At 37.4% G+C, this 17,568-nt stretch overlaps 5 protein-coding genes across 5 annotated transcripts; 3 read left to right on the plus strand and 2 right to left on the minus strand.

Annotated features, from left to right (window-relative positions):
* The first annotated feature begins 542 nt into the window (after positions 1-542).
* On the plus strand, positions 543-3,597 carry LOC141824180 (signal recognition particle 19 kDa protein-like). Its single transcript, XM_074711423.1, has 4 exons — positions 543-741; positions 1,769-1,965; positions 2,070-2,169; positions 3,213-3,597. Exons 2-4 carry the CDS (start codon positions 1,789-1,791, stop codon positions 3,344-3,346), a joined length of 411 nt encoding a protein of 136 aa, XP_074567524.1. The 5' UTR covers positions 543-741; positions 1,769-1,788; the 3' UTR covers positions 3,347-3,597.
* Positions 3,598-4,985: 1,388 nt separating this feature from the next.
* LOC141824182 (sucrose transport protein SUT1-like) lies at positions 4,986-6,556 on the plus strand. The gene is made up of 6 exons (XM_074711425.1): positions 4,986-5,197; positions 5,661-5,843; positions 5,975-6,040; positions 6,134-6,232; positions 6,322-6,373; positions 6,472-6,556. Exons 1-6 carry the CDS (start codon positions 5,195-5,197, stop codon positions 6,531-6,533), a joined length of 465 nt encoding a protein of 154 aa, XP_074567526.1. The 5' UTR covers positions 4,986-5,194; the 3' UTR covers positions 6,534-6,556.
* Positions 6,557-6,762: 206 nt separating this feature from the next.
* Positions 6,763-8,421, plus strand: LOC141824181 (sucrose transport protein SUT1-like). The gene is made up of 8 exons (XM_074711424.1): positions 6,763-6,860; positions 6,937-7,012; positions 7,109-7,282; positions 7,378-7,521; positions 7,598-7,834; positions 7,919-7,982; positions 8,047-8,090; positions 8,175-8,421. The coding sequence occupies exons 1-8, from the start codon at positions 6,805-6,807 to the stop codon at positions 8,325-8,327; spliced, it is 948 nt and encodes a 315-aa protein (XP_074567525.1). The 5' UTR covers positions 6,763-6,804; the 3' UTR covers positions 8,328-8,421.
* Positions 8,422-8,788: 367 nt separating this feature from the next.
* On the minus strand, positions 8,789-12,595 carry LOC141824183 (cyclin-A1-4-like). The gene is made up of 11 exons (XM_074711426.1): positions 12,410-12,595; positions 11,008-11,377; positions 10,743-10,876; positions 10,293-10,385; positions 10,091-10,224; positions 9,898-9,973; positions 9,749-9,825; positions 9,639-9,672; positions 9,326-9,475; positions 9,051-9,185; positions 8,789-8,982 (listed from the first exon to the last, which is right to left on the minus strand). The coding sequence occupies exons 1-11, from the start codon at positions 12,593-12,595 to the stop codon at positions 8,917-8,919; spliced, it is 1,455 nt and encodes a 484-aa protein (XP_074567527.1). The 3' UTR covers positions 8,789-8,916.
* A 1,442-nt stretch (positions 12,596-14,037) lies between these two features.
* Positions 14,038-17,053, minus strand: LOC141824184 (large ribosomal subunit protein bL21c). The gene is given in 6 exon segments (XM_074711427.1): positions 14,038-14,256; positions 14,348-14,422; positions 14,501-14,602; positions 16,498-16,578; positions 16,703-16,859; positions 16,861-17,053. Coding segments are annotated over 6 exon segments (654 nt in total). The 5' UTR covers positions 17,016-17,053; the 3' UTR covers positions 14,038-14,172.
* Between the last annotated feature and the right edge of the window lie 515 nt (positions 17,054-17,568).

Raw genomic sequence — 17,568 nt, forward strand, 5'->3', positions numbered from 1 at the left:
AATTAAGTGCAATTTATCTATATAAAATTATTAATAATTTATAATATTTTATGGTAAATGTGTTAGTGTTTGATCAATCTATTATTGTAAATTGTAAATGGTGACTCACCTACGTCTCTTTCTACTGTCCTCAAAGATTTCATGAAAAAAAGTTAAATTATGGTACTCAATAATTTTTAGATGGGATAAAATAATTTTTCAAAGGTATGCATCTGTGGAGATTTGATTTTTTTTTTTTTTCATTGTTATAAATCTATTACTCGAGTACCGATTTGGCTACACCCACGGGAGCAATCGAGGGCAAGCAATGTTTGATCAGGTAAGAAGGCGGAGTGGAAGGTGAAAAGAAGAGTATGATTTCCTATATCTAGATTATTCATCTATAATGTATAATTATATACTCCATTTAATCTAAAATAAAAAAATTAAAAACTTTAAGATACATTTCGTAAAGAAAATCAACTAAGAGGGGCGAAACGAAATTTTCTGTAATTTTTTCTTTTAACAAAATTCCTTTTTCCCCAACATTCCTCGCACTTTAAAGGACGCCCCTCTTTTACGTAGCGGGCCACTGGAACAAAGTCCGATTCGACCCCCTTCCTTCTTCCTCTTTCCCAATCCCGTCCGTCTCCGGCGATCTGCCATTCCAAACGGTTGCGAGTACCAACGAGGGCGCTCTGTGTAGCTCGCAGGTTTCAACTTTTCTCATTTTAGAATTGGCGAGGATCGAATACGCTGCAGGTGCGTCGCCTTCCAGTTTGATCTTGAACATGGTGGTTGTAGATAGATCGGGTTTTGTCAGATCTAGGTTTTTTCTTCCAGTTTTACGCCGTCTTGTTTGATTTGTTTCTTTCTCCATATTAATCAGTTGCAATCTTCTTGTTGCAAATCTAGGTTAGTTCATGTTCATGGTTTTTTTTGTTTAGGTTGTTTAGTTCATGTACATGAGACCTCCATTCTAATCTAATTAACCATCTTAACTACAAATGGATTAAAAAAACTCAAAATATACCTTCTAAGGGCTGCTGTGGTTGCTGGAAAAGAAGGCAGCAACTAGGGCTGTGTTCCCCTCTGTGTTGGCGGCCTTGGCTAGCCCTGGCGAGCTCCGGCGGTTGTTGCCGAGATGCAAGGACAGCAAGGGAGAAGAGAAAGAAGGAAGACGGAGAGGCTATCGGCGACTAGTGGCCAGAAAAGAGCAGCAACTAGGGCTGCTATGTTAGATCTTCTGGAGAAGAAGAAAGGCGTTCTTGCTCGTTGATGGAGAAGAGGAAGATGGAGAGAGCTACTGTGCTTGAGAAGGGGAGAGGGCTGCTGCGATTTTTTTTTCTTGCCGTTGGAGAAGAGAAGATTCAGTTCATTCCTTTATTATTATTATTATTATATATTTTATTTAAAATTTTTTAATAATTAACACTTCTACCATTCAAATTAACCAATGTCTCTATGGAATGTGTTACATTCAAGCGAATTACTTGTTATTCTTTATTGTGTATTTCACAGTTGAAGGAAGTTCCTTTATAACTTAAGGTGTGATTAGCAAGTTTGCTTGTAGAATATTATGATATAATATTCAAGGTAGCTTCTCTTTTATGCTGTCTATTGTTTGTAAAACTATATTTAGATTTTCTAACTGAATATTTGATCTCAATGTGTTGATGTATTTGGTGTATTCTGAATAAATCTGATTTGTTAAGAGAACAAGTTCCAAGTGGATTTTTTATTCTATTTTCCATTCAAATAATTTCTTAGTGAGTGGAACTGCAAACAGGAAACAAAATTTTGTGAAGAATGGAGATTGAACCATCAAATGTAAAGAAATGGAATATAATCTATCCAGTATACATTAACTCAAAGAAGACAGTGGCTGAGGGACGAAGAATCAGTACAGCAAAGGCATGTGAAAACCCCACATGTGTTGAGATTAGTGATTGCTGCAACTATCTCAAGATTCCATGTGTAATTGAGGTGTCAAGCCCCACTGTGACATTTTTACTTGGTTATATTGAGGCTGTCTATTTTTATTTTGTTCTTATTTTGTTTATCCCTGTAAATGATTCCAATATTTGCAGATAGACAAGGCATATCCTCGGGACTTCATGCAAAGAGGGAGGATTAGATTCCAGCTGAAAAAGGAAGATGGAACTCTTTGGAATGCCGAGATTGGTTCAAGTAAGGATTCATTATCCATAGTTGCACGTTTCTTATAATCCTACATCCAATTAATAGATAAACTAAACATTAATTATATTATTTAAGAGCCAGATAACCACTTGTGCTATATAGTTATGGTGTACTTGAAAATATTAATCTGATCTATCGTGGGGCATTTGGTGTTATAATAATATTTTGTTTATGGATACTTTTCATCGTAGAGTATCCAACATTTGAACTAATGCTTGTGTGAACTTATGACAAATTCAATATTACAAAACGCTGACTAAAGAAAATGGTCAAGTTATTTTTATTTTTTTAAAACTTTTGCATTATAGTTTGAACGGCATATTTGCAGAAAATGCTCTGTAATCTGGTTTGAGGCTGGGATATAATTTTTGAATGTTTGATAATAGTCTAAATTGTACCTGTACGATTTTCTTTCCTTTCCTTTTTGGTAGCTCAACTAATAGTCTAAGTTGTCTGAAGGACATGATCTGTATGATGCGTAAATTTGATCTGAAAGCCATCTTTCTGTACGAGGAGAATTCTATTTTATTTCTGTGTTTGGTTCATAGTTCTATTAGTTTAAGAAGAACCAAACTATTTATTATGTTTGGTTAAATTGTGGAATGCTCTTTTGATTTTGAAATCAGCATCTTATCATTCATAATGGGTACTCCTTTGTGCGAAATTGAACTTGTAAATTCTCATTTCATAAGCGTTCATATGCTTTTTTCTGAACGAGATGATTTGATATCCAGTCTTGTTATTGTAGAGAACTTGACAATTTTCTGTGTTGTTGCTATTTTTTTCTTGGATCTTTGAAACCTTCAACTTCTGTGGTTTGTTTCGATCTTTGAAACCTTCAAGAAGTTGGTTTGTTTCTCTTCGATGTACTTACTGGGCTTTGTTGATGTACAGCATTTTTTTCAAATGAAATGATTTGGTATCCGGTTTTGTTGCAATAGAGAACTTTTCTGAGTTGTTGCTATCATTCATTCAATTTCTGTCATTGCTTTCTCATCAATGTACACACTGATCTTCCATGATACGCCCAGAAAAGCAACTGATGGTGAGGGTTGCAGAGTTAATTCCAAAGCATCATGGAAGAACCAAGAAGCAGGAGCCTGCAAACACCTCGACGGCCGCTGGATCTTCTAAATCTGGAAAGGGTGGAAAGAAAAAGAAATGATCATCCAATTTGAAAAATCATCCCCAAAACATTGAAAAAGTGATGGTCGAAGAATTTGCTACTCCATCCCAAGATTCCTTTAGCTGTTGTCAGTTGAATTTGTATTCACAAAAAGTAATCACACAGGCTTTTCTCTACATCTATCCGTCCGTCCGACTGACTTTATTTTCCATTTTTCCCATTGTCATATGATCTAACTGCTCGATATTAATTACCTTTCCGTATGACTACATAGTTTCACAATTGTTAAAGTCGATCGTCTATACATTTTGAAGGGAGCAAGTATGAGCTTTTTTTCTCTCTCTTCTTTCATTCCAAATAAATAGAAGAAGAAGAATTCACAAGTTTATTTTGATTCTTTTATTTCCATCCCAATAGCACACTAAAAAAAATAATAAAGAGATAGTTAAGTATTGGTTGCTTATAAGTACTTATCAAGCATATGAAATCTGAAAATATAAATATTTGGGGCTTTAGATGAGGAATATAACAATTTGAAGTAGAGATATATAACAAATGAAAGGAAGAAGAAGTAAACTCAAACAATTTGGCTTATATAGCCATTACATTAATTATTAGAAAAGAAGTTCAAAAGTAATTTAGTTTCTTCTTATATTAATCACACAATTACGATTTAATTAATTACTAGAGAACTATACTTAATTGGCCATTAATTGCATTTTCTAGGTAACAAATTTCAAAACAATTTTATACTCCCTAGATAACTTGAACTCAGACTTATTGAAAACTTTTGCACAAACTAATTTGATTTAGACTTTCCAACCTATGCTGTCTAGAAACTTGGAGATGAAAAACGGAAAACGCAGAAATGGAAACGGGAAATGGCAATAGTTGAAATTTTCAGATTTTGGAAACGTCAAAGACCAAGTCACTGCACCGCCATGAGAGAAGGTTGTGTGAGCTGCTGGAAGAGCAGCAAGAGCTTTTACTGCTCGATGCCTACCTCTTGCAGCATGGCTACTCGGATAGAACATTAGGAAAAACACAGATATGGATGTTCAACCGATCGAGGCAATTCAACAAACACAAAGCCGGTGAGATTACAGGATCATTGAATGAACAGAGAAGATGAGTACCTCGATTATCTTCGAACAACAAGAACATTAGGAAAAACACAGATATGGATGTTCAACCAGTGGAGACAATTCAACAAACACAATGCCAGCGAGATTACCCGAGCGATGAATGAACAGAGATTTGTTGGAAGATTTTTTCTACTTGCGTGAGTGTTGAGCTGACTGACGAAGTTGAAGAAGTTGCATCCTTTCTAAATAATCAATAATTATTATATATATATATATATATATAAATTATAAAAATCTTAGCTCTGAATTAAATCCCAGAGGACAAAAATCCCACCCAAATCCAGCTGGAACAGACTCTCTGACTGCGAGCCTTTCCCAAAAATATGTCATCCCTGTTCTACCCTCACCGTAAAAATGCACATTAGAGAACAACGCCTGAGGTACAGGCTTGTAATATTCATGCCTCACAAGGGTATTATAGGTATATAAAGCCAAAAGCCAAGGTCTTTTTTTATCGTTTCCTAATGGCGTGTCGTTCTACTCTGCCTGCTCCTTACACTTCACTGTCCTTCCCGCCTTTCCCTTCCCTTCCCTTCCCTTCCCTTCGTGTCTCGACCTCTGCCCTTTCTCCGAGGTCCCGCGAGCTCGGATCCCGCCGGAGGCACAAGGGGCAGGAGGAGTCTGCTCTATAGATTCCATCTTGGGGTCTCCGCCGTTGCCATTTCTCTGTCCTCGCCGTCGATGAATGGCCAACTATGTGCACATGGACGCGTCTCCTCAAATGGTTGCTTGATCGCCGGACATGGTAGACAATAGAAAGCTCAACTGGCGCTTCTTCCATGTTTTGGCTTCGATTAAACTCTTTCTGTTCTTTGTTTTCCTCTTAATCCTAAGAAAAGTTCGCTGACAAAGGAGCAGGGTAAGTTTCCATCCGGTTTCCACGGATGGAAATGATTCGGAAACGGGGACGTCAGTGTAGTAGTTGCCGTTTCCAGACAGCATAGCAATCCAATTTAATCTAGAATTCCAACCGCACAATTAAGGATAAAAGTTTTATAAATTGATTTATATTAATTAATAATTACATTATTATCCTTATTTATTACAAATTAAATACATCGATCGTCTGATCATGCATGCATTTAAGTACTCCCGCTTCTTGCTTCATCTACGTACGTTTCTTCTTCTATTTATATTCCCTTAATTATTTTCCTGTTCGACCATCTAATTACCATATTTGTTTGTTTGAATCATGCATGGCTAAGTAGGAAGCAGGTGCAGATAGCAGCGGCCGCCTTGAGATCATGAGCAACGACGGAGGCGCCGTCGGACCATCCCAGGCGACTGCGAGGCCCATCAGCTTAGTGAGGCTCATCTTCGCCTGCATGGTTGCCGGCGGGGTGCAATACGGCTGGGCACTGCAACTTTCCCTACTCACTCCTTACGTCCAAGTATATATATCATATATATCATATATACATTTAATTTTAAAAGAAATTAAAACTTTCTCATCCTTAATTGACAGAAGAAATTATATATGTATATATATTACAGTTTTATTATTGTTTTAATTCATTGGCAGACATTAGGGTTATCACATGCTCTCTCCTCTATCATATGGCTCTGTGGTCCAGTAGCAGGCTTTGTGGTAAGCCAGCCGCCAACTTTATCTTGTAGTTTTTTTATTTTTAATTCTACGTTAATTAGTTAATTTAATTAATAATGTCGATCGTCGTTGTAGGTTCAACCTCTTGTTGGACTTTGGAGCGATCGATGTCGTTCGAGATTTGGAAAAAGAAGACCCTTCATATTTGTTGGATGTTTATCGATATGTATCGCTGTCAGTACCAATATTATATTGATCATCCATCAATCATAGATTTCTCTTAAAACCATGCACCTTAATTTGGATTTAGGTAATTGTGGTAGGATTTTCTTCGGATATTGGGTATGCACTCGGCGATACAAAAGAGCATTGTAGGTGAGTGAGTCAACTCTTCTTCTTCTTCTTCTTCATGATCATCTTCCTCGATCTATGTTCGATAAATGACGACGGCTCATATCTTCTTCATCATGAAGCATCTATCACGGTCCTCGATGGCACGCAGCCATTGTGTACTGCCTTGGATTTTGGCTGCTAGATTTCTCCAATAACACAGTTCAATTAGGGTTCTTAATTAATTCCTCTACTTTAATTTGAAACATCAAAATTCAACCCTAAATTCTATTCTAATCTTTCGATCGGCATGCAGGGGCCGACTCGAGCACTCATGGCGGATATCGCCGGTAAATCTTCTTTCTTTCAAGGCCCAGGCCCTCGTTTGTGAGTGTTTTGGGATGATTGAGTACTGTGTTTGAGTGGCTGCAGGTCAGCATGGGCCCAATGCAGCAAACGCTATATTCTGCTCATGGATGGCTGCAGGAAATCTCTTGGGATACGCCTGTGGCTCCAATGGGAATTGGCACAAGTATATCTGATCATGAATGATATATAATCTATTTATTTAAGCATTTAATGAATTTAATTGCTTCTTCCATGCTTAGGTGGTTTCCTTTCTTAATGACAAATGCATGTTGCGAAGCTTGTGCAAATCTAAAGGCTGCGTTCTTGATCGCTGTGGTAGATTCTCTAGCTGATTAATAGATTTTGTTATTCAAAACTTTAATTCTTTCTCTCTTTTTTTTTTTCATTTTCTTTATGGATTGAAAAAAATAGGTATTTCTACTCATCTGCCTCACGGTCACTCTAATTTTTGCAAATGAAGTCCCTCTGCGTGATTCTCATCTGACAAACCAGCAGCAATCAACAGGCTTTTTGTATATATTTAGATCCTTCAAGAACTTGCCCCCTGGAATGCCTTCAGTTCTTATTGTCACTTCCTTAACTTGGGTACAAATTCAGATCATCACTTAAAACAATAATTAATTATTATTGTAATTGTAATTGTAATTGTAATTTTTTGTTTTTGTGTGTGTTATTTATAGTTGTCATGGTTTCCATTCATCCTCTTTGACACTGATTGGATGGGTCGCGAAGTGTACCATGGTGATCCAAGTGGAACTGATGCACAAATACATGCTTATGAACAAGGTGTCAGAGAAGGTGCATTTGGATTGCTTCTGAACTCGGTGAGAAGATTTGAATCAAGTTATTTGTCATCAAAGTAAAGTTTGGATGATCGATTCGTGGTCGCCTTGTCGATAGGTTGTATTGGGGCTTGCTTCTTTCATCATTGAGCCAATGTGCCGGAAGGTGACTCCAAGGGTGGTTTGGGTGTTTAGCAACTTCTTTGTGTTCCTAGGCATGGTGGCCATTTGCATCACGAGCGTTTGGTCCTTGAAGAGATTCACTCAGGGCACAATTCAACAAGCAATCAGTGCAGACGTTGATGTTAAAGTTGTTTCTCTAGTCGTCTTCGCAGCTTTAGGTTTACCTCTAGCAGTAAGTTCAAATTTTTACACTCTCAAAAACATTGTTTACACTTGTAAATTGTTCTATTGTTTTTGTTTTTGTTTTCACTTACAGGTTCTGTTTAGTGTTCCTTTTGCCGTGGCATCTCAATTGGCAGCTAAAGTGGATGGTGGCCAAGGTTAGTGATCATATTTTCACCATAGTTCAATTTGTCTTACTCTGATGTTTATCTCTTTTTACAGGTCTTTGCATTGGAGTCCTGAACATCTCGATTGTAATTCCTCAGGTATGTTCGATGATGATCGATAAATTGTTCAAGAGATTCTACTGAATAATCAATCCATTTGATCATGGTTGATATATGATGTAGGTGATTATTGCTCTTGGAGCTGGTCCGTGGGATGCAATCTTTGGCCACGGGAACCTCCCTGCCTTTGCTTTGGCATCGGCTCTGGCCTTTGTATCTGGCGTCGCCGGAACCTTTTTGCTTCCCAAGCTTTCAGGCAATAGCTTCAACAGTTGAGAGCTCTCTGGCATGCATTGATCTATCTATCTTTAGCTAAATGAAAGAACTCAATTGTTCATGTTTATCTATGCTCCAATAAGAAGACTCTTGTATCAACTAGATCTAAGATGTAAGTAGCTAGGAACATTTGGTAGATGTGCTCAAGTAGTTAGTCAAAAGCTGATCGAAAAAGAGAGAAGAAATACACTGAAAAAAATTGAGAGAAATATTAGAAACACACGAGTAGATAGAACTTGGATCACGTTTAGTCATTCACACCAAAGGATTCAGCTGTTGATCTCCACCCTCTCTTCTATAGCCCTACCTTAGTCAACGTTTGCATTGAATAATTGCAAGGTGAATCAGTGGCACATTATGCAAGCACAAGCTACCCAAAACATTACTAAGGTGGCGGCAAGACAACAATGTAGAAGATGAATACCTACTAGCCTTGGCACCACCGGGAAATGAAACTGCTTTTCAGCTGAATGCACTGAAAGAAAAATTCAAGAATTATTTCTTGATTATGGCAGCAACCTGATGGTTTTTAGGCAGAATCTTCAACCAGTTGCCATGCAGATTGGAGAATCATAAGTCAGCAGCGAATTCACTCATCCTGGAAAAAATCTGGAGGTATGGAAGCAGGGCAATGCTTCTTGGCAACAAACTTGTACTGCCAAAAGATGAATAAAGCGTCAACAAAGAGCATGAATTTAAGCAAGCACAAAGTGCGAGTTTTACCTTGTGCTGACTGTACTTCTCTCTGATCGCAGGTAGGTTGCTGCCGGCGCTTGCACAGAGAAGGCTGTGCAATGCCTTCACACAGCTTGAAAGATCAGATGGTTTGTATAGCGTGTAGTGCCCTAGTGTCGCATTCTGCAGCATAATTCAAAAAATGATAAGATTTTAAGCCCAAAAGAGAGCAACAAGGTAGAATGGGTGATTCCTCATTTCTTTTTGATGAATAAATGAATTCTAGATAAGAAATGATCATAGAAAGAGGAGCATGCACGTACCCAAGGCCTCTTCGTTGGTTGTAGAATGAAATTTGCCAAAAAGATAGCTGAAGCTGCTACTAATGACGGGGCATAGCAAAGGAAGTTGTACTCAAGAAGCGATTGCTCTGCGACATAATTGGCTAGAAACTCGATTTGCATTGCAGGAACCTGAAATGATTAGAAACAGGAAATTGTAAAATTGTACTACGTGAATGGTGCTCTTAGATGATTCACGGCTGCGTACAATTTCGTTATATTTTCCCCTATCCCATCTACTTCGCTAACAAAGTCTTGATGAAAGAAATAACTTAACGAGGGTAAAAGAAATTACCTCATCAGACACTTGAGCAGCACGGATGAATCTCCTGTTGATTTTGAAATCACATATAAGAACAAGACGGGTAGGATCAATTTTACACGGCAAAATAGGTAACAGTCTACCTCAAGAAACACTTGGCAGTTGGTGCTGTCATTTCAAACTTCAGGTACTTCAAAACTTCAGCTTCCATTTGCAAAACCTGTTCAAGTACACAATAATGAAATACACAAAGGAAGAGTACACTACTTAATCTGATGACAAGATAACCTACCTCGTCCTTGAAATATGTGTTGTCTGTTATGTAGCAAAATTCTTCAACTTGTGGGGCACAGATCTCCTCATATTTTCTGAAGAATTTAGCAAGAGATACATTTATTTTCAACCGAAAAAAGAGACTCTTCATGGAGAGATATTATCAAAGGTTTAGGGAGTCCAATTCAATGTCATCATAGACAGGCTCTTACGAAGCAATAAGCATACAAGCAACACCAAGAAGTTGTAGCCGTTGGCGGTTTATCTCATTTCCCGAAAGATACCGATCAATGTAATTGACAGTCAAGTACAATGTATCGGGGACAAGTCGATATTCTTCTGCAACCTGCATTTAAGAGAAGGTAAGTGAATCTGTACTTGGCATTTTAATGGAGTTTCTTGCTTAAAATGTACCTCTACTAGCCAATCTACTAGAATTGAACGCATGCTCGCATTAATGTCCTTCTGGATCCTTTCCATGAAATCCGTGGAAGGCCTTTTCTTACTCTGACAAAAAGATAAACAAATTGAAGTAAGATAACAAGAGGTAAGACTGCTATTTAATCTCATATATCAATGCAGCGCTTCTATTTTTACCTTATCATAATGCTAATTTTGAAATATATTACAACCCGAATAGAACAACTAGTATCTTATAAAATTTAAAGGAAATAAGTGGAAACATAACATTAGTAGTGGTTGTAGTTACATTGTTTCCACTTATTTCCTTTAAATTTTATAAGATTAATGTTATGGTTATCAATATATATTAAAATAACTTTGCTAGTGTATTTGCTACGATAAATGTAACCACAATAACAGTGGAAATAATAGAAAAATAAGAGTGGGACCAAGGATTGTCACCTCAGCTATGCGTAAATGTTTGTAAATATCACAAGCAAGTGTGGTGCACAACTGTGGATTATTATGATTTGCGTCAACATCAATGAAATCGTCAACTTCCATGGGTGTGGAAACATCAGTCTTCCATTTGAATCCTGATAAGTAGAGCAAAAAGGTTAGCGACATAGAAAACTGAACCGGCACAGCTTATTGATTATGGATTAAGAAAACAAAAATCCCATAAAAGAATTGTGCAGAATTAAATTCTCAGATTGTTCGAAAGTACCTGTTTCCTCTGCACTCTCAGAAATGAGCAGATTTTCTTTGGCTTTCCTCTCCAATGAGGCAATAGCTTGAGAGTCGACATTGTCTACATACTCAAAGTCAGGACTTTTCATGGAATCACAACTTGACATTGTTTCATCCAAGGAAACAGAATCTCTTGAGGAACTAGGTGATTTAAGTGTATTGTTGGGAGCAAGGCAAGTAGCAACTTTTGCCTCATTGTTTACTAGGACTGAACTTTTAATGCTAGACACAGTGGGATCTGTTCTGACAACTGGCGTAAATGAAGAAATTGCACTTGATCTTGTATCACGATTACTAGTTGTAGGCCTCTTCTTGATATTTGAAGCTGAAATTGCTGCATTAGGTTTCTGGATGATAAAAAAACCAAAAACATATTTTAATCGTATATCAAACAAATGCATAAAAAAATGCAATAGGCTCAATAAAGGAAATCTTTTTGTACAAGCTTGAAGTTGCATGACTGGAAATTAGAAAAAGCATCTGAAAATAAGGATTACTGTAGATCACGAAGATGCAAAAAGCAAGCCCCGCTAGCAGTGAAATAGAACAATCTTTAGTACCAAAAAGATTAGCCTATTGAAATCAGACAGACTTCGTACTAAAAGCCATAATCAATCACAAATCAATAAATCAGAGATAATAGCATGACAAACACGAGCCAAATGGTTCATGAAAACGAGTAATATCTATTGGAAGCAAATGAGAATTTACTTAGTTTACTAATAACTCAAGATTAATAAAACCATCAAGAACTTTATGATACTCGTCACTTCAATAGACACAAAAGTCTTTAAAAGGGTATACAAATTGGGCATTATAAAAATGACACCCACTCCGCTCAATCAGGAATAGCCTTCGAATGTTCATAAAGAACATGGAAGTTAACTATTATTCACTCACTATTTTATTTTCTTATTAATATAACTCCATCAAATCCGACATTCATATCAATTTTCTGATATCAGTAAAGAAAAGACCTTGCATACTGTGAATATACGAGTATAAAATAGAACACGTGGCTTTTATCTAAAGACTTCTATGGTTGATTCTGTCATAAAAACAGCCCATTTATATGATAGACCATTTAAAATCAACAAAAAATAATCCGATGATCGTGAAGAGGAGACGAACTTCAAAAAAATGCAGAAACCATCAAACAAGTAGAACTTTGGAGTCAATTTTATGCAGAGTGGAAATAATAGCACGTAAGATAATGGTATAGGAGTTCCTGCAATCGTCATACATCAATCAAATAACAATCTAAAACGACATATAACTTCAAACTTCAACGCAATGTTTCCACCGAAAAAGCACACCCCCCATCAAAAAAATATGACAGAAACCAATGGAAAAGAGGCGACGACGCAAGGAATACCCACATTTCCCCCTTTAGCTCCAACCGTCCGGTTAGGGTTCTTTCCCACATTGCTCTTGTTGGTGATATTCCCAAGTGCAACCCTCTTTTTGGCTTGCTCTGCAACAGCTGCTGGCAACTTGGCAGGGTTCTCCGACGCCGCTGGCCTCTTCACCGAGGCCGACGATGACAAGGACAACCGGCGATTCATCCCCGAATACCAGAATCCCGTCAACCCAGTCCCCTAAAATTCGCCCGCTCTTGCTGCGAGACGAAGCAGAAGGAAGAAGCAGGGATCGATCTGCGTCTAAAACCCTAATCGACGAAGAAATCGATCGAAATCTTGTAGCAATTCGTCTCCGTCGTCGCCTTTTCTCTCCAACAAGCGCAGAGAATTCGAAATAGTAAGCGTCGAGGGATGGCCGGTTTATTAAGAACTTCCATTTTTTTTTAATAAATCAATTAATTTGTTGGAGGGAATCTGTTCGTTTGAAAATACAAGATCTGGACCGTCCATCATGATAGAGTCGCAGCGTTGCGATAGCCCGCTAAGAAATGGGTCCGAGGTTCCATCAATCACAAGAGAGGTGAGAATTTAGGTAAGTTCACAACGGTTGAGTCGCGTGTTTGTGTGACCGCAGTAGGCGTAAGGAATCACACACCGCGAAGGGAATTGAGATAACGGTCGACGTACGGATGGGGAGGGACGGTGAGCGTATCTCGTCGCTTTTAAATTCGAATTTTGGGTGTAAAAGTGGGCTCGGAAAGAAACGTGCTTTTGGTTTTCGATAAAGGAGCCTCCAACTTGGTGGAAGATTGAGTGGGCCCCTCGCGTTGTTGCCCAAGGAAGGGGACCGGATTTGAGATTTAAATTTTAAACTTTTGCTTTAAAAGTACTTTTTGTTCGTTTGAAGTTCAAACTTTGAATGGTGTGGCTTTTGGAAAATTCTTAGTAAGAAGGGGGTGATGGCTTTTCAAAATGGAATTTAAAATTTTGGGGAAAAGCCAAAATTTATATTTAAACTTTTTTTATATATTTTTTTAAAAAAATTGGATGTATAATCGATTAATTTCAAAAAACACTTGTTTTTTATATTTTGGATGGAAGGTTTCCAAAACATATTCCTAGGAAAAGAATCCTCCATAGCTTCTATGTAAGAATCAAAGGAGATGAAGATAACTGTGTTTACTCATGTAGTTCTTTCCATAGTAATCGAAGTGAACATGTCCTTCTGGATAAGTCAGCAAATACAAATAGAGAATTGAAAGGTTGGTGATAGATAACAAGTGGTCAAGTGCTCATGGTATTTCGATATGATTGTTCTTTGAAGGAAGGTATTTGGACATCTCCATCTCTGAGCATGGACAAAACTTTTGCTTCATGCATTCAGTGGAGAGAGTCACTGGAGTTGGAGCTCAGACTCTAGGTCTGGATGCTAAGTATATCAGTCAATTCACAAAAGAATCGAACAAACTTTTGGAAAAGTAAATGCACAGTTTGACAGACTCACAAACTTCTCTTTTCAACATACAAATATGTAAATGCACAAATTTAGGACAGGATTCCACTGCCTTGTACTCATTCGGCAGCAGCAATAATGCATTGATGAGCAATTTAACTGTGAAGTTGACTATTTAACCATGAGCTATGAATTGAAGAGCTGAAAAGGAACCAGCAGTTTAATTTCAAAACCATCAGTAATGTTAGACAGAACCTCACAACTACAAACCAACAACTTCACACAATGTGTTCGGGCAATAAACATGGTGGTCTTTTCCCCCTCGCTCCTATGCAGGCACGTTCTCAGGCATAGTTTCCGCAGGAAAATTTTCATATCCAGTTATGCCGGTAATTCTTATCCGTGTTCTTGGCTGTGCCAACATTGAACATTTCACCAACCTTAACGTAGTGCATAGATCCAAACAATGTTCATTGCTGATTATATTTCATGAATTAGATTACCTGACGATGACCAATGTTCCGGCGGTAGTTTTTCTTCTTCTTGTATTTAAAAACAATTACTTTGCGATCTAATCCCTGCATGAGTAATAGAAGATGAGTTACAACCTAAAGCAGTTCAAATGAAGATCGTCAGCGCTGATGAAAAAAATCTACCTGTTCTTCAACAACAGCATGCACAGCAGCATTAGTCACAATTGGTTGTCCTATGTATGCCTTTGTTCGAGTTCCCACCAACAAAACTTTGTTTAGAATAATCTGCAGAAGTCCATGATAGAGGTTTGAATTAATGGCTTTCGATGCAGGAGTGGGAGTTAAATAACCAATTGAAATATATAGTTTGACTGGGATGTTCTTATCATCTCGACCTGACTGGATTGGCTTCCAATTCCTCATTTAAATGGTCAAACCGGCAAGTCCTATCCTCTCAGCTGGTCAAAAATATGTCCAACTGAGATGTTTCTATCATCAAAACCAGACTGGATTCGCTGGATGGGCCACCTGTTCCTGGTTTAATAGGTCAAATTGGCTGGTCTGGTCCAGTTATAAGAACAATGATGGAAAAAGGGTAATGGTAAGTGCCATGAACATAATTATATTTTTCAGTCTTACAGCCTCCAATGATATAGTTTCTATCATCCCAACAGATCAAAATTATGGTTCAATCGGATGTTTCTATCATCTGAACCTGACTAGATTGATCAGTTGTTCATGATTTAACCAGTCAAACCAATTAGTCCAGTCAGTTAAAAGAAATATTGATGATAACTTGAGCAAGGGCCATGGTAAGTGTCATGAAAATGATTATATTTTCGACCTTACATCTCTGAAGAGATTGCTTGAAATGGTCGCATCTGTGGTCATTTCACAAATACTTTTTTGCTCTAATATTACAAAGAAGCAATAAGCTTCATTCAACATATAGATCTCGACAAACATGGTCATCCACAAACATATACATAAATGTGTTATTTAAAAAAAATGCCTTGATAATCAGACCCAATATTAGAGAGCACACAAGCAGGGTCGTAACACGAGCCAAACCGAGCCAAGTTTTATGGTGTTCAAGTTTGTTTGATAAGGTAACTGAGTCAAGCCAAGCCGAGCCTAAAATGAACCAAGCTATTGAAATGGTCATTCAAGCTTGACTTGGTTGTTTTTTTCCGAGCTTGAGCTTGATTCATTTAGATGTTATCGAGCTCTCAGTTCAAGCTTATTTGATTGTTTAAAAATTTTATAATTTTAAAGTTGTTTGATTGGTTATTAAGCTTGATAATACAAGATTGTTTGTTCATTTTAAAATGTCTTTGTTTATTTACCATGTTGATCAGAATTTTATTAATGAACATTGTTCGCAAGTTTTGTTCGTGAACATGGTTCACAAGCTTTGTTCGTGAACATTGTTCATGTATGTTCATAAATATTAACGAGCTGAACAAATATGTGTTCAAGTTTGTTCATTTAGTTTAACAAACTATTCGAGTTTGTTCATTTAATTAACTTTATATGTATTGAAAGAACATAAACAAGTTCTTACCAAGCGAAATACCAAGCTTGCTCATGAACGATTGGTTCATTTACAGCCCTAAGCACAAGTGGGTTTTTGAAGGCCCCTGGATCATAAATGCAGTCTAATTCTGTAATAAATTACCTTGATGGATATCCATAGGTCAGATCTAAACCTAGAGGGTGTAGACGAGTTCTTGGAGGCCTCTGGATCGTAACTATTATTAATTTACCAATTGGACTTGTAGAAGGCCATCACTTTGATGGGTGACCTGAGGGCACAACTAAGTTTCTTGATGACTTCAAATCATGTCTGCATTCGTACTCTCCATAACCAACTTATGGAAGACCACCATGGTGTTTTTTGTGACCTGAAGGCACAGGTATCCTAGAGCCACTGGATCATAACTATGATCCTACTCTACCTATACTTTTTTTCCCCATGTTACTTAATGATCTCTAATCATGGCCAAGACATTTCGGAATTAGCAATCCAGTGTGACTTTGCTTAGTAGGAAAAATGAAATTGATCATTAAATATTTTGAAGGTCTACATTCTTAAACAAGGACAAATCAGTTTAGGACGTAATTGCATAGACGAGTCTTGAAGAGGAATTGCTAGAAGAACAGAGAGGCAAACCTATAACCTTGTCATTGACCTTAGCACCTTTCAATCTCTGCGTGTAGAGGAATCGTCCCGGGATCACAATGTACTGTCGTGAACCAACCTGAAAATTTTACCCACAAAGTTCAAATTTTGAAGAACAAGTCTACAAGAATGAATTCACCAAAACGAGCTTAAGAAGCAAATTGTGATGAAGACACAAACAAGATTTAAAATTTTCGACTCACCATTACTACCGCAAAGACGTCTTCCTCTTTGGCGGCGGTGGAAGCGGCCAACTGCTCCTCCACCGGCGCTGGAACCGCCGTATCAGCATCCTCGGTCTGGATGGACTCCTCTTCGGCAACCGCGTGCAAGTTCGACTTGCGGGCGATGCAAGAAGGAAAGGGGGAGGAAAGGCGTTTGGGATGAGAAGAGGCGGGTCGGGAGAGAGGGGAATCGAACCTTGGAGGAAACGGAGAAGGTTGGGAGACGGCGGGAGAGGGTGAAGCGACCGACGGGAGGCGAAAGGACGGCGGCGGCACCGAGGGCGGAAGCCATGGCCTGCCTTCTGATGCGGTGGATTGCGATTGCGGAAAGATAAGGCGAGGATGGATTGAAAAGAGAGAGAGAAAGAGTAGGATTAAAAGACTATTTTGCCCTAAACTTAATAATTTATCTATCCATTTTTTTTATTTTAAAAATTATACATATAAGATTTTGTAAATTTTTCCAGAACTAGTAAAAAAAATTAAAACAAATTTATAAAATGAAAATTGAAAACACCCAAATTACTAAAATTTTAAAAAATCTAAAAATTAATTATCATTTTATTTTATTTTTTCTATAATCTAGATGTTTACCTTTTATGCAATTAATCTCCAAATCTATTAAGTAAATCTAGAATACAACATATACACAAAATTCAACCTCTAAATTTAATATTTAAATTTTATATAACTTATTTTTTAAAAATAAAAAAGATTATTTATATAAATATTAATTACTATCTTTCAATTTTGTTCTTTGCCCTCTGATTAGTATGGTAAAAACTTTTTTTATTATATAACAAATAAATTAATAGATTTGATGCCCTATAAAGAAATAAAAATTT

Source organism: Curcuma longa, chromosome 3, assembly GCF_044706935.1.
Source record: "Curcuma longa cultivar G26 ecotype Majalengka, Jawa Barat chromosome 3, ITB_CL_G26_1.1, whole genome shotgun sequence".
Taxonomy (NCBI): Eukaryota; Viridiplantae; Streptophyta; class Magnoliopsida; order Zingiberales; family Zingiberaceae; genus Curcuma; species Curcuma longa.